Consider the following 24,241-nt stretch of genomic DNA (forward strand, 5'->3'; position numbering starts at 1 on the left):
ATTAGTCATGGGTATGGTATGGGCACAAGGTTCTACCCGTGGGTCGCCCGATGGGTCACCAGATTAATACTATTGATTAAAATATTTTTATTTTATTTTATATGATGTGTAGACGTTTTGCTGAAGATGTGCTAATTAATTTAGTTAGAACAACCCAACACGCCAATGAACTTTCCGTTTACCTTTTGATGACCCCCAATAGAAACTCCGCAAACAGAGAAGGGTCGTTTAAACACACCCATAATGTATGTGGGTAATGCTTGCGCTACAGAAATAATGAGTCTCTCTACCAGGCTGGGCGAGGTGTCCATCTCCCCACTGTATAAGACGTTTTGTCAGGTACTGCTGTAAATTAATATAGTTGAAATTGATATTTCAGGGTCCGCTAGTTCACAGCAACCTAATACCCAGAATTTTCTTGGGGGGCACCCAATAAGCTGTTTTTGGGGGGCAAGTATACGGAATGTGATAGAGATGCTCTGAAGTGGCTTGGTACCTTTTCCTGGAACTACCAAATTCAAAGGTATGTGATGCCTTACCAAAATATGAGTTAAAAAAAAGTTAATATAATGATGGAAATAAAAGGATATGTTCATTACTTATAGGATACCAAGAAACATTACAAACAATACAATATCAGGATTTCTGACTGATCGCTGACATCGACTAACATAAGGGATTTTAATGTGGACATATAGGGAAGCTACTGATGAATCAGGTAGAAACAATAATAGAAGTTGGAACTCTAGTGCTCTCTGAATGTTTTATAACAGCAGGAGACACAGTGACAAAACAATATCCTTATTTATTTATGGCACATGTGTAGAACATCAAAGGGTAAATATCGGTGGAAATAGATACATATTTACCACCAATACTTCAGCTGTTAGATGCACGGTCTCACAGTAAAACCCTGTAATTGTCCTAGTTCTTCTTTGGGTATTCTCTAGCACCAAATATGGTTGATCCAACTCTGACATTTGTGCTGCCCATTTCAATCTGCATAAACGCACACAAAATAAAAGTACACATCATTAGGCATTATCATTCAGTTTGTACATCTCTGAGTTATCTTCTTGTAACGTGTTCCTTACCGCCTGCTCAAAATCAGCAGACATGCCCATTGACAGCTCACACTGCTCTTCTGGTATTCCGAGTTCATCACATACTTCCTTCCGGCAACTAGTCAATGCCTAAGCATTCAGCAAGGAGCATAAATTAGCCCTATCAAGCATATCAGTCCAATTAAATTTGTGCTTCAGAATATACCTTGAAATTCTCAGGAGTTGAGGAGTAATCAAGCATTCCAATTGTCATCAAACCAGAAAATACAAGATTTGGGCAGCTCAACTTGACATGTTTTGCTAATCCCACACACCCTGAGGGATCTACTCCAAATTTTGCTGCAAAATAGTAACAGGGTCTGAGGACCACATATCTTCAATCTAGCAATGCTCAGACAGGTATAATATGCCGTCATCTAGCAAAGCTCATTACTAATGAACACCTAACAGTAGCTACAAACAATGTGCTGCATACCAGTGTTTAGAACTAAAGACCACAGGTTCTCACATTGGGAAATTGTGTATCAAACCAACGTGTTCACAACTGTATTAAAGAAGAGAACTAGAGTACCCACATTCTTCTCCACTTGTGTTAACTTGGACCAAGACCTTAAGAGGCCTTCTCCCCAAATCAGCTACCACCCGATCAAGACGATTTGCGATCTGAAAAAAGAAACAAATATTAGAATCAACCTGTTACAGATGCACAGGTGAGAACCTGGTCTTGCAACAAGATGAATGGAGAGAGACAAGCTTTGCATTTTTCTTGAGAAAACAACCCAGAAAGATGCCAACACATTTCCAAGGCCTAGTGGCACAATAAAATATTATTATGCAAAATACGATAAGAATAAAGCTAAGCCTGGAAACATACTTTTTCTTGACTAGGCAAAAATATACCCTTAAGAAGACAACATAAACTAGAACAAAACTGCAGTCGAATAAACCACGAGACAACATAAATTGTTCATATACCTTCTCGTCGTCTACGCTCTCAACCATGTCAAGACTTGGTACACCAGCTGTAGGTTAAGAAGAAGAAGAATAAAATTAGCTCAATAGTGAGCAATAAAGCAGAGAAGATATCAGGTATGAACTTGTGTACAGAGGTGAACACATATATATTAAGTAAAAGAGGAATGTCTCTAATTTTTTATAGATGAAACATGAGCTCTGTCATTCATTAAAAGAGAAACAGTTTACAGACAGAGCTCGCACACCGCAATACAAAACCAAACCAGCCAATTATTCTAGAATAAAGTAACTAGTACTTAACCGTCTCTTGAGCCAAGACACCAGACTCAAGCATTTGTCAACACCAAGCCACATTGTGTAAATACTCCTAATTTATTGCATATGTTTGCTATCTAAAACCTTATTTAGGGCAAATCATACAGGGCAAGATAAAAATAAGTGTAGTGTGAGTAATATATAACTATTTAGGAGCGGCAAACCTAAGCAACTGAAAATCGAAAGTTGAGAAGACTTGTGTCTGCCAGAATATCCAAACAAGAATGAAGACACTAACCTAGCAGGGCTTTGGCTTTGTTGCTCTGCAGGTTCCCAATGAAGTGCCACTCAATATCCTCCGGAAGCTGCAACAAGAAGAACACTTGCTCAGACAACTAAATGACTGAAAAGAATTAGATCACTGATTTTACGGACTATGAAACATAGTTCAAGCCCTGCACCATGAAAGTATAGCAATTTAACTGTTTGGAACATTTCCGAAATCATTAAGAGTGGAAAATTGTCAATTGCTGGGAAAATATGGCCAAATCTTCGAATATTGGTTGGTTATATGAAGTAATGTCTGATGTTCCACCTCTACACAGGATATGTTTGTACCCTCTGGTGCGAACCAAGATTCCTGCGTAACATCGAGAGAGGATAGCAAACAAAGCGAACATGGACATTCAGATGGTCTTCATATATTTAGGGCCTATTTGAATCACAGGAATTTTGTAGGATTTCAACCCTTATAAATTCTCCTATAAAGATGGTTATTTTATTTTTTTAGAAGAACAGGGAGGCCTCTCCCCGGTTCCATTAACCAGAATGACCAATAGAATATCTACATTCAGTTTCACCTGTTGGTAAAAATTCCTATTGCTCGTCAATTCCAATATTTTCTGGCATGGCATAATTCATCTGCGGTATACAAGGCGTACGAATAATGAGCACCTATTGACCCCCCAGCCCAAATGCTAACTGTACATGGGTGATAACTCTGGAATGAGATCACTTAGCGACTTGTTCTCCATTCACGTTCCAAATCAGAAGTTCATTCACGCAGCCAGAAAGGGGGATAAAAATTTCGAGCCTCTTGGCTGGGGGTACAACCTGGGGGGCCTTGTCGATGAGCTCCTGGACGTAGTTCTCGCCGAAGCAGCGGTGGCCGGCGTCGTACACACCGCGGATGACGCCCACGGGCTTCGTCTTGCTCACCGCCACCACGCGCACCGACTCCGGCGCGCGGCCCGCCCGCGCCGCCGCCTGCTGCGCGCGCGACAGCACCGAACGGAGCGCCGCGGCCGCGCCCTCCACCGCCGCTACGGACGCCATCGCCGGCGCCGCTGATCCGCTGCCCTCCTCCGTGGCCGCTGCCGCCGTCGCCGTGGTTGGTGGGAGCCGCCTATATGTGTTACAGTCGTGTGTGGCTCCTCGTGTGGTTAACTTTTTTTCCCCCTGATCTATTTTCCGAGGAAATGAGAGCTCGATGTTGGAATTCTAGACGGTTCGCGGAATTGTAAAGCGACTTCATCATTTGGTTGAAGCTGAGGGATCTTTTACAACAACAATGTTTGCGTATTTGTTTGTTCTCCGATCCGAAACTTGAAATTGTGCTACTACTGGAATTTGATCAAAATTGGATAAGTTGGCAGTTTAGCCGTATTCTCAAGCACATACGTATTTTGTAAGTGCTCTAGTCTGTAAAGAAATATTTTGGAGTACATGTTTATAACAAAGGAAACTGAAGATTTTTCATTCCTTTTCTTTTGAAATTAATATTTACCAATTAATATATAAGTGCCTCGTAATTGTCCACTATTGCATGTATCACTGGATTGTCCGTAAGAAAATGGTGTAGCTCTAGGTGCTACGCAGATGCTGGGCAGTTAATTTTAATTAGTTTATTTATTTATATTCCCTTCGAAAAAAATATAAGAGCGTTTAGATCACTAAATACCAATTTGTACTAAGAATGATACGGTTTGAGATGCGAAGGGGAGAGAAATTCTACCAGTTGTTCATGTTTTGACCAGAATATTCATTCCACAAATTCTACGGAGTATAAACCAACAACCAACCGGGGCGGGAGCCCTTTTCTTCTAAAAAAACAACAACCACAGTTCCAAAACTCAAAATTTATGATTAATTGTACTCCCTTCGTTTGTTTTTATAAGACGTTTTGGACAACTGGCTTTGAACTGTATTAGGCAATGTCTGAATTGTCTAAAACATCTTATAAAAGTGAACAGAGGAGGAAGTACAAGGAATCAGTTGTGTGCAAAATCCCCAAAAAGCTACAGTTCAATTATTTTTGGCTGCTGCAGTATTAGATTGTCGTACGAGCTCTTTTTGGATTGTTATTCTGCAAGCCTAGAATCTGCTACACAATCCTGAAAAGAACTGGCCCTATAACTAAAAGAACAAGCACAATATATCGAACGGACAAAAGGTGTTCATCTACAATAAAATGGTGTTTTAAGCCGCAAAACACACCATAACATCCTGCTAATCTTTCACAAATACACTAAAAATACACAACCATTTGTAACATTTCATTCTGATATTCAAAATTAATATGATGCCTCTTAGACAAGATGTTGCGGTCAGAATATACATGGAAATACCGAATACTTGGTTTAGAAGATAAATTGGTAATTTTGTTTGAGATCATGTTACATAATTTTGCCATGATTAACCATCTTCTTTGTATCGTGCCAGAGAACCACAATAGAAAGTTCTATGTGAGAATCATTGCTGAGGTCCCACTTACAGAGGATCGTGGAACGCCAAAACTGGGTACCCAGCACTCATGATCTTTGGCATATTCTTCAGGAGTTCAGGACATTTACGTAACTGCGATAATTTGTACAATCTGAAAACAAATGATCTATGCAATGGTTGTCTAGAGATGTGCTGGTGAGAACTAAAATAAATTACGCACATCTATAAAAAAAATGTGTGAATCAAATGTGCAAAATAAATTGCAATTGTCCAGCAAAGTTTTTTGAAAAACAGAACTAAACATAAAAGGATGGCGTAAGATTCTCTGTAAAACATACTCCCTCTGTAACTTAAGTTAGAGAGGTTGTAGATATTAGGCATGCAATGCTACCTCCAAATAAAATGGAGAAACGTGAATGAGGCCTACATGTGTGCCAGAATTCCATTACATACCACCATTGCAACAAATAATCTGCACGAATCGGTCAACTTGTGTGGCAAATAACATTGCATATGTTTGACTTTTATTGTACAAGGAAAAGTACAAAACACATAAGTTTCTTCCAGTAAAGAAGAAACTTATTAAGACATGAATTATGATTAACTTGCACTTCTTTCAGAAAGTGATAAAATATAAAATTTTCCAAAGGGGAAAAATATTATCTTTAGATAGAGTGATACCTTCCATTCCAAACAACGTGGAGACGCGCACTGATCATGCTTACTCATGTGCAACATACGAACATGAGCTCATGTTAACCCAGGGTGAAAACTAGTTAGATATTCCCACAGGAAAAAACAAAAGCAAGAAACTCACACATCAATTTAGCAGAAGAAAAATAACTATTTACAAATCATGTGAGCCTCAGTCTTGCAAAAGGCACTAGAGATAATAGTGGACCAATTATTGCGCATAACATACATGACTATATGATTAGATAGATTTATGTTGGCTTTCTTAAAAGTAATAAAAGATAATTTATTCCAAAATATAAGTTTTTTCCAAAAGTCAAACTTTTATATGTTTGATCAAGTTCTTAGAAGAAAATATCGATATCCCAAATTAGTATCATTAGATCCATCATGAAATATTTTCTCGTATTTTATTTATTTGGTATTGTTGATGTTGATTTTTTTTCTATATAAACTTGGTCATACATATACATGTACACATTATACTTTTGAAAGGAGGAATAATAAGAAATCACAAATACCCCAGAATAATATCATATCAATGTCGTAATTGCAAATCATCACGGTTATTGAGCACACCCAGGCATGCTTGATAGATGACATGCCAACTTGGCCAGTTCTCGGCGAGGCTGTCCACGTGCATTTGCAAGTCTAACCGGCAGAGTAATAGTATGATCGATCTCCAGGTACACAAATGGCAGATGGTATGGAGAGATGGTGATAGTTTATTTTCTTTGGGACTAAAGTGGACATACATAAATCTGAATCCCACAGTCAATTTATGCCCAGGTGATTACTTGGGATTAACATAAGACTCGACAGTAAGGACAGTCTGTGCAATGGTGCAGAAAAGCACAATAACACCAGCGAACGCAGCGACCACCAGCCATGGATTGCTCAAATGGTTGTGCCTCAGCCATGCGACCCACCTGTGCAGACGGTTCTGATAATATACCTCCAGGGCTAAGCACAGGTGGTTAAGGTAATAGTTCCCGTAGAAATCGAAGACAACACCTTTTGTCAGCCTGGTAAAGAGCTGTGATACATCTCTGTCAGTACGCATATGGTGGGCAATGACCCCCTTTCGAGCCAGCAGCGCAACATCATCGGGCATGCTCATCAGCTTGGCCATGAAAACAGTGTAAGCCGTGACATAATTTCCAACTTGCGGACATGTTTGCTCCAGTGCTATCAAGTTTCTGAAGAAGACGATAGTTTCTTCATCCACAAACAAGAATGGGATTTCCAGGATACCGTCTCTGAGCTTTATATCCAAGAGGGAATGGGGGTTATGCTCAGAATACATTCTCATCCTAAACTGGATGCCAGCTTCATGATACTGTGTTGCTCGGCGCCATCGGTTTGGGAAATAGTGATGCTGCGAGGAACCTAAATAGCTGAGGTAATTTCGCCCCATTTGAAGGAACTGGTGAATATAGTGTTGCGATGTATGGCCATCGTGCTCATCCTGATTAGAACTAGGTCTGAAGTAGATATGACACAAGTGCAGCAAATGATCGAAATCTTTTGGGCGAGTGGACTCTCGTATTGCTGTTGGATAGAATGACACATACCTTTCTATATAACGAGCAAAACTTGATTTGCATGAAGCAGCCGGCGCCATCTTGTTAGAAATAGCTACCTCATATATTGCCTCGACTATGAAAAGCAGGAATAGGTCATGTAGACATAGACATCATACCACTGCCCAATCTGCTGAGCGTTGTCCGGGTAAAGGCATTGCCCTGTTTTATGGCCACTGATCTCCGGGCATAACTCAATCTCAAGCACTGAGTTTTCTTCCCTAGAATGATTGTGAGGCACGATGTCTTGTTCAATTACAGTGCTCTTCGTGGCATTCAGCTTCCTCGTGTTTATTTCTTGAATCTCATTTATCCCTGTCACTTTTGAATGCCCAGAAATCAAATCTTCCTCGTGTACTTCGGCATGTGATGAACTAGGCATACTACTGTGGAGTTCAGGCCTTATAAATTCATTAAATTTCCCAAGTGAAACAAGCACGAAACATCCATCAAGCAAGAGAGTCTGCAAAAAATCCTTTTTACTCATTTTAATATCTCCAGAATAGCACATCCTTGTTCTTTTCTCTAGTCTGTTTATGACGGTCAAGTAATCTTTCAGACCCTTCTCACAGTTTAACTTAAGGACATAGTCCAAGCGGTTCCATTTTTCTCTCTCCGTAGAAGAAAGTGCTGGAGATCCATTGTGATAGGGACCGATTGACAAAATTATTGGTTCATAAGAATATCTATCTATCGCACGGATGTGCTCGTGTATTCTTGGTATCAAGCAGAATCCAGATCCACTGTCATAAGGAATATCAGTTGAGAAACAGTTCTGCAGTTCATCCTTCATTGAGTGATATAGTTCATCTATCTCGACATCAGACATAATGTCTTCCGCTTCGGTCATTTCTGTTTTGCACTAAGCACAGCTGCATAGGCACATGCAAGGACAAACTAAACCAGTTATGACAATGTTGAAAAAAAAAGTAAATGGCATACATACATAAAGTCAATAGTGTAGTGGCGTGTTGAACATGGTTATTGTATGCTGCTAATCTGCCTAACTGAACGGCTCCAACCAAATCACTGTTATCTGAAACAAGAGTAATCTCGGCCTAGAAGTCAATGCTACCTCTATACCTCACCCGGCCCTTTCCAGCACATACAAAAACTTCTATTTGTAGGCTCAATTGTGGTTTCAACATGTACAACTTGACCCAAATGAAGCCAAGACAACTTTTTGCAATGCAGAAGCGTGGCATGTTTTTTCTTCCTCTTTGTCCTTTGCAAAATCAAAGTTTCTAGGAGGATTATTTCTATAGATGTACTCAATGCAGCAGGACTATATGTGTCCTGGGATGACGCCATTGCTTAGGACAACAAATATTTCTTGGGCGTGTAGTGTAATGTTCTTGAGAAATAAATGGGGTGTAAGACCATTGAACCTGGGTGTGCTCCGTAGATGCTGTGTGAGTGTTGCATGTGCTTTTGCTATGATTTTAGAATCAACTAATTTCACGCCAATTTTCAATTACATTTAAACTAATTTCATTCAATTGATAAGTAAATTACATCTGTTACGGTCTTACCTTTGATTTGATTTCAGAGTTGGGCATGGTCTTGGCCTTCCCGCAGGCCGCAGACGGCAGATCTCCTGTATACTGCAACGAGTGCCGACGCGCACTACCGCAACGTCGTTGCCTAAGCGCCCGACCGCCGCAGCATACGCCGGACTGACGGCGCCGCCGGCCGGCCGAGTCGCCCTCCACCCGCCGCGCAAGACTGCCCCAAGGCGTCGCCCCGCCCGATGCCCTGCGCGCGTCTCGGTCTGAGTCGACTCCTTTTTTTTTTTTTTGAGAGAGAGAGAATGGTCTGAGTCGAGTCAAGCAAAACGATCAGCACCGGCCAAGCTGGCCTGGTTAAGGCCCTTTTGTTTCGGGAAACACTTTATATCAGGCGTCTGAATTCTCTTCATCGTCAGACCCCTTTTTCTCAGTTGATTCACTTTTGATCTCACGGTCCAGATATCATTTGGAACAGCCCATCTTCCACGCAAAAACAATAGTAAACGGAGAAATCCTCACGATCCCTAAATCCCGCAGATTATCCTCGCACCCGTTTCCTTCCTCCACTCCCGTCGCCGCCGTTTCCTTATTCGTCGCCCGATTAGTGCTCGCCATTCTTCACCACGCCGTGGATGAGCTGCTCACCTCCCCTTCGTCCCTGGGCTTCTTGTGGAAGGCTGAGCTGTCGATCTGTCTGCAGCGGTAGCATATCCTCCCTCAGGCGGCCATGATGGCCTTCTTGTGAGCAGCTCGCCGATCTGTACCTGATTTTGCAACTCCGTCTCTCATTCGGTCATGAATAATGATGGTTCAATTTCTGCCACTACCCTCCCTACTGCTAATCACCTAATCTTTACGGCAAGGATTCTAATATTCACTTTTGGATTTGTATATATGCTTCCACTAGGCCACACGTGTTGTGCTTACAAGATTTGTTTTTGCTACAGAGATCGATGCTTCCTATAAATCCGCTACGTGCTTGTACTTGCGTATGGATTGGCAATACAAGCATGCTTCTCAGGTTCCACACTTCTTCCTGCTGTAACCACTACCCCCTTTTGCTTTTTTGAATGAATGTAGCATACTTCTGCTTCTTTAGAGTTTCCAGCATTTCAACCATGCTTCCATTTTTTATACTCTTGTTTTATGTTAGATAACATGAAATTGATGCTCGCAAATATCCATGCTCTGGAAGTATTGTACTTCAGTCAAGATAGATTGTATCAATAGTCCAGAATTAGGTTGACAAATTAGGGGTTTTTTTTGCATTGGAAACAATTTATTCTTATACATGTTTCCAGCTATATTGACACATACTATTTTAATATTATCTAGTCAATTGTATGCTCTTAACTTATTTGCGAAGCACAACTTTTCCTCATCCAATCATGCTAGCAATTAAAAAAAATCCATGCTTAGATTGTGCTTAATATATGTTTCGATATAATGAAGCCGATGCTTCCTACTTCTATTTCTTACATATATCTCTATGGTATAGCGAATTTTGCTTTAAGCATTGTAAGTGCATGCTTATTTTATCGTAAAATTATTTTCATGGAACCATTAGCAGAAATATGTGCTTCAACCACTGCCTGATGGAACCATTAGCAGAAATATGTGCTTCAACGATTGCCGGTGTTGTTTCTATTCGTAAAATTTTATTGTACATCTATTTTTGCACATTTTATTGTATCAACAACTATCAGTGTGTGCTTTCTTCTTTCTCACTGAATGCTTCTAATGTACAGACACATCCACCAGATTCCAAATGAGCTTCTTTGTTGTCCGCAAGATGGGATGCAATGACGTTGAATGTGCTATAACTGAGACAAATGAGTCACTGTTCTAAGTTGTCTGTTGTACTGGAACAACAGTTGTCCATGACCAGCTTGTGAAAAGTATTGCTGTAATAGGCTTCTGTTTAATTGCAAAGAGAATTGTAATATTTTCTGCTTACCATATCAAACAAATTCGAGGCTTAATCATTCTTGTTGTGCTTACTGATGATTTCTTTGTGAAGCAAATGTTTCCATTATACAAGAAAAATGCTTCCTTTACACGAAAATTTTGTTTTCATCTCCAAAAAATATAACATAGATTAAATCCTTCCATTGAACAATATTTTTCTGATGCACCACGAAGCATATGCACCCATCAGTTTGGAATGTTTCCATGGCACAAAAGTAATGTCATCTTTGCATAAAAATGCGTCTAGGAAAACACAGGCAGTGTACTAGACGCACATTATCTCCCGTGTGCTTCCAACAGTTAAAAGGAATGTTTCCATGGCAAAGATGCACATTATCTCCTATAAATATGGATAAAAAATTATTTTTGGGAGCACAATTCTCGGAAAAAGATGCACATTATCTCTTGCTAAATATGGATAACAAATTAATTTCGGCAGCAATCCTCAGAAGCACAATTCTCGGAAGCAGGAAACAGATCATAACCATAATTAGCATAATTCTCGGAAGCATAATTTTCGGTAGCAGGAAACAAATCCTAACAATAATTACTGGAAACTAACTACGACGAGGCCCATCCCCGGAAAAAAATACCGCCGGGCCGATGCACGCATAGCAGGTGCGATGCACCAGTCAATTAACGCTACAATCTGTCAATCATGCGTGGAAGTTTACTAGCTAATCGGACGACCAGCATGCATCTGATCCAATGGCTGTCGACTGGTCTGATAGATGCGAAGCATCAGTAGTCTGATGCCTAGTGGTCTCCGTTTGTTTCTGTGTTTGCAACCATAAAAACTTCTAAAAGGGGGCATTTTGCTTGGTACTAGTAAAATTGGTACCTATACAAATCATGGACCTATCTTTTAATAATCACATTTTAACGATTATAAAAAATGTGCGGTCTTTTGGCCCTTATCGGACGTGTTGGTGGCTGCTGTTTTTTGCCAGGTTGGAGGTGTTGGTTGAGCTGCGTTTCTCTCAGTTGTGCGGTCTTTTGGCGGTCATCGTCTTTGCAGCTACAACGGTGAGGTGATGTAGTGGCGGCGGTGCGAGGCTACTTGGGCGGTGCTACTGACCAATCCCCTCGAGGTGTGGTGAGGTGCGACAATCGGATGAAAATTGATGTCCACTACGCAACTTTATCCTTGTAGACGTTGTTGGGCCTCCAAGTGCATAGTTTTGTAGGACAGTAGCAAATTTCCCTCAAGTGGATGACCTAAGTTTTATCAATCCGTGGGAGAGAATGAAGATGGTCTCTCTCAAACAACCCTGCAACCAAATAACAAAGAGTCTCTTGTGTCCCCAACACATCCAATACAATGGTAAATTGTATAGGTGCACTAGTTCGGCGAAGAGATGGCGATACAAGTGTAATATGGATGGTAGATATAGGTTTTTTTAATCTAAAAATATAAAAACAGTAAGGTAACTAGTAACAAAAGTGAGCAAAAACGGTATTGCAATGCTTAGAAACAAGGCCTAGGGTTCATACTTTCACTAGTGCAAGTTCCCTCAACAATGATAACATAATTAAATCATATGGCAATCCCTCAACGTGCGACAAAAATCACTCCAAAGTTCCTATCACGGAGAACATAAGATGAAATTGCTTGTAGGATACGAAACCACCTCAAAGTTATTCTTTCTGATCAATCCATTGGGCTATTCCTATAAGTGTCACAAACAGCCCTAGAGTTCATAGTAAAATAACATCATATGACACACATCAATCAACCCTTAAGTCACCTAGATACTCCAATGTCACCACAAGTATCCGTGGGTCAATTATACGATATGCATCAAACAACTTCAGATTCATAATATTCAATCCAACACAAAGAACCTCAAAGAGTGCCCCAAGATTCCTACCGGAGAAACAAGGATGAAAACGTGCATCAACTGAGGGAGTCCTGGACTAAGGGGTCCTCGGGCGTCCGGCCTGTTAGCCATGGGCCGGACTGATGGGCTGTGAAGATACGAAGACCGAAGACTCTCACCCGTGTCCGAATGGGACTCTCCTTGGCATGGAGGGCAAGCTTGGTGTCCAAATATGAAGATTCCTTTCTCTGTAACCGGCCTTATGTAACCCTAAATCCTTCCGGTGTCTATATAAACTGGAGGGCTTAGTCCGGAGGATAGAGACTCATTATCATAGTCATACAGGCTAGACTTCTAGGGTTTAGCCATTACGGTCTCGTGGTAGATCAACTCTTGTAATACTCATATTCATCAAGATCAATCAAGCAGGAATTAGGGTATTACCTCCATAGAGTAGGCCCGAACCTGGGTAAACATTGTGTCCCCTGTCTCCTGTTACCATCGATCCTAGACGCACAGTTCGGGACCCCCTACCCAAGATCCGCCGGTTTTGACACCGACATTGGTGCTTTCATTGAGAGTTCCACTGTGCCGTCCCCAAAAGGTTTGATGGCTCCTTCGATCGTCTACAACAACGCTATCCAGGAGGAAACCTTCCTCCCCGGACAGATCTTCATGTTCGGCGGCTTCGCACTGCGGGCCAACTTGCTTGGCCATCTGGAGCAGATCGATAGCTACGCCCCTGGCCACCAGGTCAGATTTGGAAACTTGAACTACGTCGCGGACATCCGTGAAGACTTAATCTTCGACGGATTCGAAACCGCGGCGGCCACTCCCTGTCACCTCGATGAACATGACTTAAATCTGTTATCGGATCACATCCAAGAGATAGCTCCTGTAACTGCTCTGGCCTTAGATCTGGAGCAGATAGCGCCATCCGAGGACGGGAAGTTCAACCCCGCCACGGAGGCCACAGATTCCGCGGCATTGGAGCCGCACACAGGCTCAACCTCACGTGATATCCGTGTCACCGGAGCTCCGGACTCGTTTCCGGCTATAAGTTCCGAACCATGTGTGTCCGCGGACGCCGAGCTTGATCAGTCATCGATTTACCAATTCAGCGCCGCAGACATCTTCCGACACTCGCCTTTCGGCGATGCGCTAAACTCATTAAAAAAGTTGTCCCTAGCGGGGGACTCACAGCCGAATTATGTCCGGTTCGAACTGGAGGCTGTTGATGGAGAATTTCGCTTCCCACCCGCCACCCACTACATAGCCACTGTAGAGGACTTAACCGACATGCTTGATTACGGCTCTGAAGACATCGACGGTATGGACGACGATGCCGATGAGGGGCAGGGCCAAAACCCGCCATTTACTGGACGCTGGACGGCCACTTCTTCGTACGATGTGTACATGGTGGATACACCTAAAGAAACTAACGATGATGACAAAGAAGATCCAGTTGAGGATAAACCTCCTGAGACACAGCCCAAACGCCGGCGTCCTCGGTGCCGCTCTAAGTCACGTCGTTCAAAAGACAGCAATACTGGCACCGGAGAAAATAATACTCCGGACGATGCCGAAAACAATGAAGACCCCGTTGAGGCACCCTCCGAACAGGAGGAACGGGAGAACGGACAAGTTAGCCCTGATGAACAGGCCATACATGAAGACTCGGAGGACGATAATTATCTTCCGCTCTCCGAAGATGTGGTAAGCCTCGGCGACGAGGATTTCATCGTGCCCGAGGAACCTCTTGAGCAGGAGCGCTTCAAGCGCCGGCTAATAGCCACTGCAAGGAGCCTGAAAAAGAAACAGCAGCAGCTTCAAGCTGACCAAGATCTGCTCAATGACAGATGGACTGATGTCCTGGCAGCCGAAGAATATGACCTTAAACGCCCAGCCAAGAGTTACCCGAAGCGCAAACTGCTACGTCAGTTCGATGAAGAGGCACCAGAGCCCGCACCTCCCTCGCGCAATACGGCTGACCGGCCACCACGTGGTCGGGATAAAGCGGCAACTCAAGCCGAACAGCAGCCTGCACAACATGAGCGTAAAAACAAATATAAAATAGCTCGGGATTATACACATGACCTTCGGCAGGACCGGGACAATAGAGCAGGTCATACCAGATCGATCTACGGATCGCGAGGACGTACCTCGACACATGACGACGGCTATCTATTCAGACGTGACAAATCTAGTCACGCCCAGGCCGAAAACCGCAGACGGACTCCATCGGAGCTACGTCACGACGTGGCCCGATATAGAGGCGCCGCACACCCTCTTTGCTTCACTGATGAAGTAATGGATGACGAATTCCCAGAAGGGTTTAAACCCGTAAATATTGAATCATACGACGGAACAACAGATCCCGCGGTGTGGATCAAGGATTTTCTTCTCCATATCCATATGGCCCGCGGAGATGACCTTCATGCCATCAAATACCTCCCGCTAAAACTCAAAGGACCAGCTCGGCACCGGTTAAACAGTCTGCCTGCAAACTCTATTGGTAGCTGGGAGGATCTGGAAGACGCCTTCCGCGACAACTTCCAAGGTACATATGTCCGGCCACCAGATGCCGATGACTTAAGTCACATTGTCCAGCAGCCCGGAGAGTCCGCCAGGAAGCTCTGGACTAGGTTCTTAGTTAAAAAGAACCAAATTGTAGACTGTCCGGACGCAGAAGCCCTAGCGGCCTTCAAACACAGCGTCCGGGATGAGTGGCTTGCCCGCCACCTCGGTCAGGAAAAACCAAAATCCATGTCAGCCCTCACCGCTCTAATGGCCCGCTTTTGCGCGGGAGAAGACAGCTGGCTCGCTCCTAGAAGCAATAGCGCCAGCGATCTAGGCACTTCCGAAGTCCATGACGGCAACGGGAAGCCACGACGCAGTAGACATAAATGTCGTAATAATAATGAGGGAACGCATGACACAGCGGTCAATGCCGGATTCAGCGACCCCAAACCCGGCCAACGGAAAAAGCCATTCACGGCAAACAGAGACGAACCATCCAATTTAGACAAGATACTGGATAGGCCCTGCCAGATTCATGGCCACCCCAACAAACCAGCTAATCACACCAACAGAAGCTGTTGGGTCTTCAAACAGGCTGGCAAGTTAAATGCCGAGTACAAGGGGAAGAGGCCGCCCGGCGACAACGACGACGAAGAGTCTCACAAACCAAACACCGGGGGTCAGAAGCAGTTTCCCCCCGAAGTAAAAACAGTGAAAATGGTATATGCCACACACACCCCTATAGGGGAACGCATGGAACACTCCCTCCGTACAGAATACCATACTACGGCTACCTCAGCCGAAGTACATAGTAGCCTTATCACACCGCATACCTCATCGGCCATTAAGCCGTCGGTCTCCATTCAACATGACCGATCAATGTCCATACTGGACTAGCAATTCGGCTTCCGCTGTTCCCCTAATACGCCTGCGAAGTTGGTACTGCGCATACATAATTATGCCCTTAAAATACCCTGGGCATCGGCGGAAGCACAATACGGATGGGCCTGCGAGTACTCCCATAACCTCCCCTATATTTCTAACTACTTTTTCTTTTTTTTATTATCCCCTCTACAGGTGGCTCAAAGGCTGGTCATCCCAAGGACGCTATCGGAGTTCGGGTTCGTACGCTCATATAAAGGCTATTCCTGTCAAGGAGTCCCTTAAACGAGGACAGGCGGCGCAGACGTGCGACAGGAGGTCCAAAATAACTCTTTGTAGACCGCACTCAATATTTCGAGCCTGTAAAGTGCCTTTTTCCTCAGCCTTCGGCCCCTGGCATGTCAAATAGCCGGGGTTGCGGCTTTGTTATCTATATAATAACAATTGGCATATCACTCAGATCCCAGTAAAATAATCCGCGTCCAGTATTCGCCTTTTTATAAGAAACTGAATTTTGTTCCTATGGTTGTTTCAAACATACACCCCGGCATAACTTGCCAGGGGCTCGGTTTGGGAACAAATGAGTTGTCGATAAGTCCGAACAGCTTTATAGCACACTTCGGCGTCTCGAGTTTGGCCTTATATGCATCAGCTCCGAATCATGTCTTGGGTCAACAGTTGGGTTGCCCGGCTCCTGTGCTTGCTACCTTACGTTCCGCTCTATCGGCTAGGGTAGTAAAGGGAGAACTACTGCGATTGTGCTTCCGGTTCACCTGGTCAAGCACCTCAGTAGAGAAAGCCGAAAACTGACTGTCATGATGCGGCGAGAGCTGGTCAACCACTCGATGATTCTCCAGAATCTTTCGCGATTCCCTCTGTTTCGTACGAAGGACCTTTTTTCAGGTCAAATATGTACCGCATCGTATTGGAATAAGCCGGGCACATATCAGGGGCTATGTCGTAGACCCACCATAAAACTCCTATGGCTAAGTGAAAGTGTTAACGCCCTATAGTCTGGTTGCCTGGTTCGCCGCATTGACACCTCCTTCACGGACCAAGATGTTGGGTTAAGAGTGATCAAATGCTTTTCCGAACACCCTCGTATTTTCATACGAGGGGGCTGAAGCCGACGACTGGAAAACTTTCAGATTATATATAAATGGCCGCACAGGAAGAACAAAAGCCTTTAGGCAAAACTAAATAAGAAATAGATTGATTATAAAATTGTCTTTTACAATTTCCATAAACTTCACTCGAATATTACATCTTTTGAACATTGGCCCTCTATCAAGCGGGCAGCCTCTAAGACATCCTCGAAATAATACTCTGGTGCGTGATGGTCCTTGCCCTTGGGTGGACTCTTCGCTGCAACATCAATGGCCTTCATCTTCCCCCAGTATGTCTTGACACGGGCAAAGGCCATCCGTGCACCTTCAATGCACGCTGACCGCTTAACAGCGTCGATACGCGGCACCGCATCAGCAAGCCGCCGCACCAAACCGAAATAACTATTTGGAATTGTTGGAAATATGCCCTAGAGGCAATAATAAATAGGTTATTATTATATTTCCTTGTTCATGATAATCGTTTATTATCCATGCTAGAATTGTATTGATAGGAAACTCAGATGCATGTGTGGATACATAGACAACACCATGTCCCTGGTAAGCCTCTAGGAGACTAGCTCGTTGATCAATAGATGGTTATGGTTTCCTGACCATGGACATTGGATGTCGTTGATAACGGGATCACATCATTAGGAGAATGATGTGATGGACAAGACCCAATCCTAAGCCTAGCACAAGATCGTGTAGTTCATTTGCTCAGAGCTTTTCTAATGTCAAGCATCATTTCCTTAGACCATGAGATTGTGCAACTCCCGGATACCGTAGGAATGCTTTGGGTGCACCAAACGTCACAACGTAACTGGGTGACTATAAAGGTGCACTACAGGTATCTCCGAAAGTGTCTGTTGGGTTGGCACGAATCGAGACTGGGATTTGTCACTCCGTGTAAACGGAGAGGTATCTCTGGGCCCACTCGGTAGGACATCATCATAATGTGCACAATGTGACCAAGGGGTTGATCACGGGATGATGTGAGTTACGGAACGAGTAAAGAGACTTGCCGGTAACGAGATTGAACAAGGTATCGGGATACCGACGATCGAATCTCGGGCAAGTAACATACCGATGGACAAAGGGAATTGCATACGGGATTGATTGAATCCCCGACATCGTGGTTCATCCGATGAGATCACCGTGGAACATGTGGGAGCCAACATGGGTATCCAGATCCCGCTGTTGGTTATTGGCCGGAGAACGTCTCGGTCATGTCTGCATTGTTCCCGAACCCGTAGGGTCTACACACTTAAGGTTCGATGACGCTAGGGTTATAGGGAAAGTATGTACGTGGTTACCGAATGTTGTTCGGAGTCCCGGATGAGATCCCGGACGTCACGAGGAGTTCCGGAATGGTCCGGAGGTAAAGATTTATATATGGAAAGTTGTTGTTCGGGTTCCGGGAAAAGTTCGGGTTTTTTCGGTATTGTACCGGGAAGCTTCCAAAAGGTTCCGGAGTCCAGAAAATGTTCCACCACGTCCAATACAGCAGCATGGGCTGTAAGGGGGCGCCCTAGCCTTAATGGGCCAGGGGCACCAGCCCCCCCAAGGCCCATGCGCATGGGAGAGGGGAAACCCTAAGGGGGAGGGCCTCCACTTGACTTGGGAGGCACTCCTCCCCCCTTTGGCCGCCCCCCAAGCCCCATCTAGGGCTGGCCGCACCCCTTGAGGGGGAAACCCTAGATGGGGGGCGCAGCCCTTCCCCTCCCCTATATATATTGGGGTTTTGGGGCAGCCCAACACACGAGAACGTCTCTCTTTCGGCGCAGCCCTACCCCTCTCCCTCCTCCTCCTCTCCCGCGGTGCTTGGCGAAGCCCTGCGGGATTGCCACGCTCCTCCATCACCACCACGCCGTCGTGTTGCTGCTGGATGGAGTCTTCCCCAACCTCTCCCTCTCTCCTTGCTGGATCAAGGCGTGGGAGACGTCACCGGGCTGCACGTGTGTTGAACGCGGAGGCACCGTTCTTCGGTGCTTAGATCGGAATCAACCGCGATCTGAATCGCTTCGAGTACGACTCCCTCATCCGCGTTCTTGCAACGCTTCCGCACCGCGATCTACAAGGGTATGTAGATGCACTCCGCTTCCCCTCGTTGCTAGATTACTCCATAGATTGATCTTGGTGATGCGTAGAAAATTTTGAATTTCTGCTACGTTCCCCAACAGTGGTATCAGAGCTAGGTCCATGCGTAGTTTCTATGCACGAGTAGAACACAAAGTAGTTGTGGGCGTAGATGTTGCCAATTCTTCTTGCCGCTACTAGTCTTATCTTGTTTCGGCGGCATTGTGGGATGAAGCGGCCCGGACCGACCTTACACGTACGCTTACGTGAGACAGGTTCCACCGACTGACATGCACTAGATGCATAAGGTGGCTAGCGGGTGTCTGTCTCTCCCACTTTAGTCGGAACGGATTCGATGAAAAAGGGTCCTTATGAAGGGTAAATAGAAATTGGCATATCACGTTGTGGTTTTACGTAGGTAAGAAACGTTCTTGCTAGAAACCTATACAAGCCACGTAAAAACTTGCAACAACAATTAGAGGACATCTAACTTGTTTTTGCAGCATGTGCTATGTGATGTGATATGGCCAGAAGATGTGATGAATGATATATGTGATGTATGAGATTGATCATATTCTTGTAATAGGAATCATGACTTGCATGTCGATGAATATGACAACCGGCAGGAGCCATAGGAGTTGTCTTTATTTTTTGTATGACCTGCGTGTCATTGAATAACGCCATGTAAATTACTTTACTTTATTGCTAAGCGCGTTAGCCATAGAAGTAGAAGTAATCGTTGGCGTGACAACTTCATGAAGACACAATGATGGAGATCATGATGATGGAGATCATGGTGTCATGCCGGTGACAAAGATGATCATGGTGCCCCGAAGATGGAGATCAAAGGAGCAAAATGATATTGGCCATATCATGTCACTATTTGATTGCATGTGATGTTTATCATGTTATGCATCTTATTTCTTAGAACGACGGTAGCATAAATAAGATGATCCCTCACTAAAATTTCAAGAGACGTGTTCCCCCTAACTGTGCACCGTTGCGAAGGTTCGTTGTTTCGAAGCACCACATGATGATCGGGTGTGATAGATTCTAACGTTCGAATACAACGGGTGTTGACGAGCCTAGCATGTACAGACATGGCCTCGGAACACATGCAAAACACTTAGGTTGACTTGACGAGCCTAGCATGTACAGACATGGCCTCGGAACACAAGAGACCGAAAGGTCGAACATGAGTCGTATAGCAGATACGATCAACATGGAGATGTTCACCGATGATGACTAGTCCGTCTCACGTGATGATCGGACACGGCCTAGTTTGACTCGGATCATGTGTCACTTAGATGACTAGAGGGATGTCTATCTGAGTGGGAGTTCATTCAATAATCAGATGAACTTCATTATCATGAACACAGTCAATAGGTCTTTGCAAATTATGTCATACGCTTTGGTTCTACTATTTAAGATACGTTCCTAGAGAAAAAATTTAGTTGAAAGTTGGTAGTAGCAATTATGCGGACTGGGTCCGTAAACTGAGGATTATCCTCATTGCTGCACAGAAGGCTTATGTCCTTAATGCACCGCTCGGTGTGCTGAACCTCAGCGTCGTCTGTAGATGTTGCGGAACATCTGACATACACGTTTTGATGACTACGTGATAGTTCAGTGCGTAATGCTAACGGTTTAGAATTGTGGCACCAAAGACGTTTTTGAAACGTCGCAGAACATATGAGATGTTCCGAAAACTGAAATTGGGATTTCAGACTAGTGCCCACATCAAGAGGTATGAGACCTCTGACAAGTTTCTTAAGCCTACAAACTAAAGGGAGAAAAGCTCAACCTTTGAGCATGTGCTCAGATTGTCTGAGTACCACAATCACTTGAATCAAGTGGGAGTTAATCTCCCAGATGAGATAGTGATAGTTCTCCATGGTCACTGCCACCAAGCTAGTAGAGCTTCGTGATGAACTATAACATATCAGGGATAGTTATGATGATCCTTGAGCTATTCGCGATGTTTGACACCGCGAGAGTAGAAATCAAGAAGGAGCATCAATTGTTGATGGTTAGTAAAACCACTAGTCTAGAAGGGCAAGGGCAAAAGGGATACTTCATGAAACAGCAAGTCATTTGCTGCTCTAGTGAAGAATCCCAAGGTTGAACCCAAACCCGAGACTAAGTGCTTCTGTAATGAGGGGAACGGTCACTGAAGCGGAACTACCCTAGACACTTGGTAGATGAGAAGGCAGGCAAGGTCGACAGAAGTATATTGGATATACATTATATGAATGTGTACTTTACTAGTACTCCTAGCAGCACCAGGGTATTAGATACCGGTTCGGTTGCTAAGTGTTAGTAACTCGAAATAAAAGCTGTGGAATAAACGGAGACTAGCTAAAGGTGAGATGACGATATGTGTTGGAAATGTTTCCAAGGTTGATGTGATCAAGCATCGCATGCTCCCTCTACCATCGAGATTTGGTGTTTGCGTTGAGCATGATTGGATTATGTTTATCGGAATACGGTTATTCATTTAAGGAGAATAATGGTTACTCTGTTTATTTGAATAATACCTTCAATGGTCTTGCACCTAAAATGAATCTCGATCGTAGTGATACACATGTTCGTGCCAAAAGATATAAAATAGTAATGATAGTACCACATACTTGTGGCACTGCAATTTGAGTCATATTGGTATAGAACGCATGAAGAAGCTCCATGTAGATGGATCTTTGGACTCAGTCGTTTTTGAAAAGATTGAGACATGCGAACCATGTCTATTGGTATATATGCATGAAGAAACTCCATGCAGATGGATCGTTTGGACTCACTTGATTTTGAATCACTTGAGACATGCAAATCATACCACATGGGCAAGATGACTGAAAGGCCTCGTTTTCAGTAAGATGGAACAAGAGAGCAACTTATTGGAAGTAATACATTTTGATATATGCAGTCCAATGAGTGCTGAGGCATGCAGTGGATATCGTTATGTTCTTACTTCACAGATGGTTTGAGTAGATGCTGAGTGTATTTACTTGATGAAACACAAGTCTGAATTATTGAAAGGTTCAAGTAATTTCAGAGTGAAGTTGAAGATCGTCGTGACAAGAGGATAAAATGTCTGTGATATGATCATAGTGTTAGAAATATGCCCTAGAGGCAATAATAAATTGGTTATTATTATATTTCCTTGTTCATGATAATCGTTTATTATCCATGCTAGAATTGTATTGATAGGAAACTCAGATACATGTGTGGATACATAGACAACACCATGTCCCTAGTAAGCCTCTAGTTGACTAGCTCGTTGATCAATAGATGGTTATGGTTTCCTGACCATGGACATTGGATGTCATTGATAACGGGATCACATCATTAGGAGAATGATGTGATGGACAAGACCCAATCCTAAGCCTAGCACAAGATCGTGTAGTTCGTTTGCTCAGAGCTTTTCTAATGTCAAGTATCACTTCCTTAGACCATGAGATTGTGCAACTCCCGGATACCGTAGGAATGCTTTGGGTGTACCAAACGTCACAACGTAACTGGGTGGCTATAAAGGTGCACTACAGGTATCTCCGAAAGTGTCTGTTGGGTTGGCACGAATCGAGACTGGGATTTGTCACTCCGTATAAACGGAGAGGTATCTCTGGGCCCACTCGGTAGGACATCATCATAATGTGCACAGTGTGACCAAGGAGTTGATCACGGGATAATGTGAGTTACGGAACGAGTAAAGAGACTTGCCGGTAACGAGATTGAACAAGGTATAGGGATACCGACGATCGAATCTCGGGCAAGTAACATACCGATGGACAAAGGGAATTGTATACGGGATTGATTGAATCCCCGACTGTTGGAAATATGCCCTAGAGGAAATAATAAATGGTTATTATTATATTTCTATGTTCATGATAATAGTCTATTATTCGTGCTATAATTGTATTGTCCGGAAATCATAATACATGTGTGAATACATAGACCACAACCTGTCCCTAGTAAGCCTCTAGTTGACTAGCTCGTTGATCAACAGATAGTCATGGTTTCCTGACTATGGACATTGGATGTCATTGATAACGGGATCACATCATTAGGAGAATGATGTGATGGACAAGACCCAACCTAAGCATAGCATAAAAGATCGTGTAGTTTCGTTTGCTAGAGCTTTTCCAATGTCAAGTATCTTTTCCTTGGACCATGAGATCGTGCAACTCCCGGATACCGTAGGAGTGCTTTGGGTGTGCCAAACGTCACAACGTAACTGGGTGACTATAAAGGTGCATTACGGGTATCTCCGAAAGTGTCTGTTGGGTTGGCACGGATCGAGACTGGGATTTGTCACTCCGTGTGACGGAGAGGTATCTCTGGGCCCACTCGGTAATGCATCATCATAATGAGCTCAATGTGACTAAGGCGTTAGTCACGGGATCATGCATTGCGGTACGAGTAAAGAGACTTGCCGGTAACGAGATTGAACAAGGTATTGGGATACCGACGATCGAATCTCGGGCAAGTAACATACCGATTGACAAAGGGAATTGCATACGGATTGATTGAATCCTCGACACCGTGGTTCATCCGATGATATCATCGTGGAACATGTGGGAGCCAACATGGGTATCCAGATCCCGCTGTTGGTTATTGACCGGAGAGGCGTCTCGGTCATGTCTGCATGTCTCCCGAACCCGTAGGGTCTACACACTTAAGGTCCGGTGACGCTAGGGTTGTAGAGATATATGTATGCGGAAACCCGAAAGTTGTTCGGAGTCCCGGATGAGATCCCGGACGTCACGAGAGGTTCCGGAATGGTCCGGAGGTAAAGATTTATATATGGGAAGTCTTATTTTGGTCGCCGGAAAAGTTTCGCGCTTTATCGGTATTGTACCGGGAGTGCCGAAAGGGGTCCGGGGGTCCACCAAGGGGGTCCACCAGCCCCGGGGGGCCACATGGGCTGTAAGGGGTGCGCCTTGGCCTATATGGGCCAAGGGCACCAGCCCCAAGAGGCCCATGCGCAAGAGATAAGAAAGAAGGGAGAGTCCTAAAGGGGGAAGGCACCTCCGAGGTGCCTTGGGGGGGAAGGACTCCCCCCTGGCCGCACCC

At 44.1% G+C, this 24,241-nt stretch overlaps 2 protein-coding genes and 1 long non-coding RNA gene across 3 annotated transcripts; 1 reads left to right on the plus strand and 2 right to left on the minus strand.

Annotated features, from left to right (window-relative positions):
* Window positions 1-575: 575 nt before the first annotated feature.
* LOC123180509 (pyridoxal phosphate homeostasis protein) lies at window positions 576-3,768 on the minus strand. The gene is made up of 7 exons (XM_044592576.1): window positions 3,408-3,768; window positions 2,593-2,659; window positions 2,040-2,086; window positions 1,640-1,727; window positions 1,270-1,403; window positions 1,095-1,193; window positions 576-999 (listed from the first exon to the last, which is right to left on the minus strand). The coding sequence occupies exons 1-7, from the start codon at window positions 3,627-3,629 to the stop codon at window positions 925-927; spliced, it is 732 nt and encodes a 243-aa protein (XP_044448511.1). The 5' UTR covers window positions 3,630-3,768; the 3' UTR covers window positions 576-924.
* A 2,650-nt stretch (window positions 3,769-6,418) lies between these two features.
* LOC123180507 (uncharacterized) lies at window positions 6,419-9,103 on the minus strand. Its single transcript, XM_044592575.1, has 2 exons — window positions 8,827-9,103; window positions 6,419-8,166 (listed from the first exon to the last, which is right to left on the minus strand). The coding sequence occupies exon 2, from the start codon at window positions 7,333-7,335 to the stop codon at window positions 6,505-6,507; it is 831 nt and encodes a 276-aa protein (XP_044448510.1). The 5' UTR covers window positions 7,336-8,166; window positions 8,827-9,103; the 3' UTR covers window positions 6,419-6,504.
* A 24-nt stretch (window positions 9,104-9,127) lies between these two features.
* LOC123180511 (uncharacterized) lies at window positions 9,128-10,784 on the plus strand. Its single transcript, XR_006491085.1, has 3 exons — window positions 9,128-9,543; window positions 9,750-9,823; window positions 10,551-10,784. It is a non-coding gene; the product is annotated as an uncharacterized lncRNA (long non-coding RNA).
* The last annotated feature ends 13,457 nt before the right edge of the window (window positions 10,785-24,241 follow it).

This window comes from Triticum aestivum, chromosome 1D (genome assembly GCF_018294505.1).
Source record: "Triticum aestivum cultivar Chinese Spring chromosome 1D, IWGSC CS RefSeq v2.1, whole genome shotgun sequence".
Lineage (NCBI taxonomy): Eukaryota > Viridiplantae > Streptophyta > Magnoliopsida > Poales > Poaceae > Triticum > Triticum aestivum.

Excerpts from the sequence above, each read along its gene's own strand:
- LOC123180509 (XM_044592576.1), bottom strand. The coding sequence starts at position 3,629 with ATGGCGTCCGTAGCGGCGGTGGAGGGCGCGGCCGCGGCGCTCCGTTCG. Across the intron at positions 2,087-2,592 it reads CAAAGCCAAAGCCCTGCTAG|CTGGTGTACCAAGTCTTGAC; the intron begins GTTAGTGTCTTC and ends CTTAACCTACAG. Across the intron at positions 1,728-2,039 it reads AGAGCGTAGACGACGAGAAG|ATCGCAAATCGTCTTGATCG; the intron begins GTATATGAACAA and ends TTCTTTTTTCAG.
- LOC123180507 (XM_044592575.1), bottom strand. The coding sequence starts at position 7,335 with ATGGCGCCGGCTGCTTCATGCAAATCAAGTTTTGCTCGTTATATAGAA.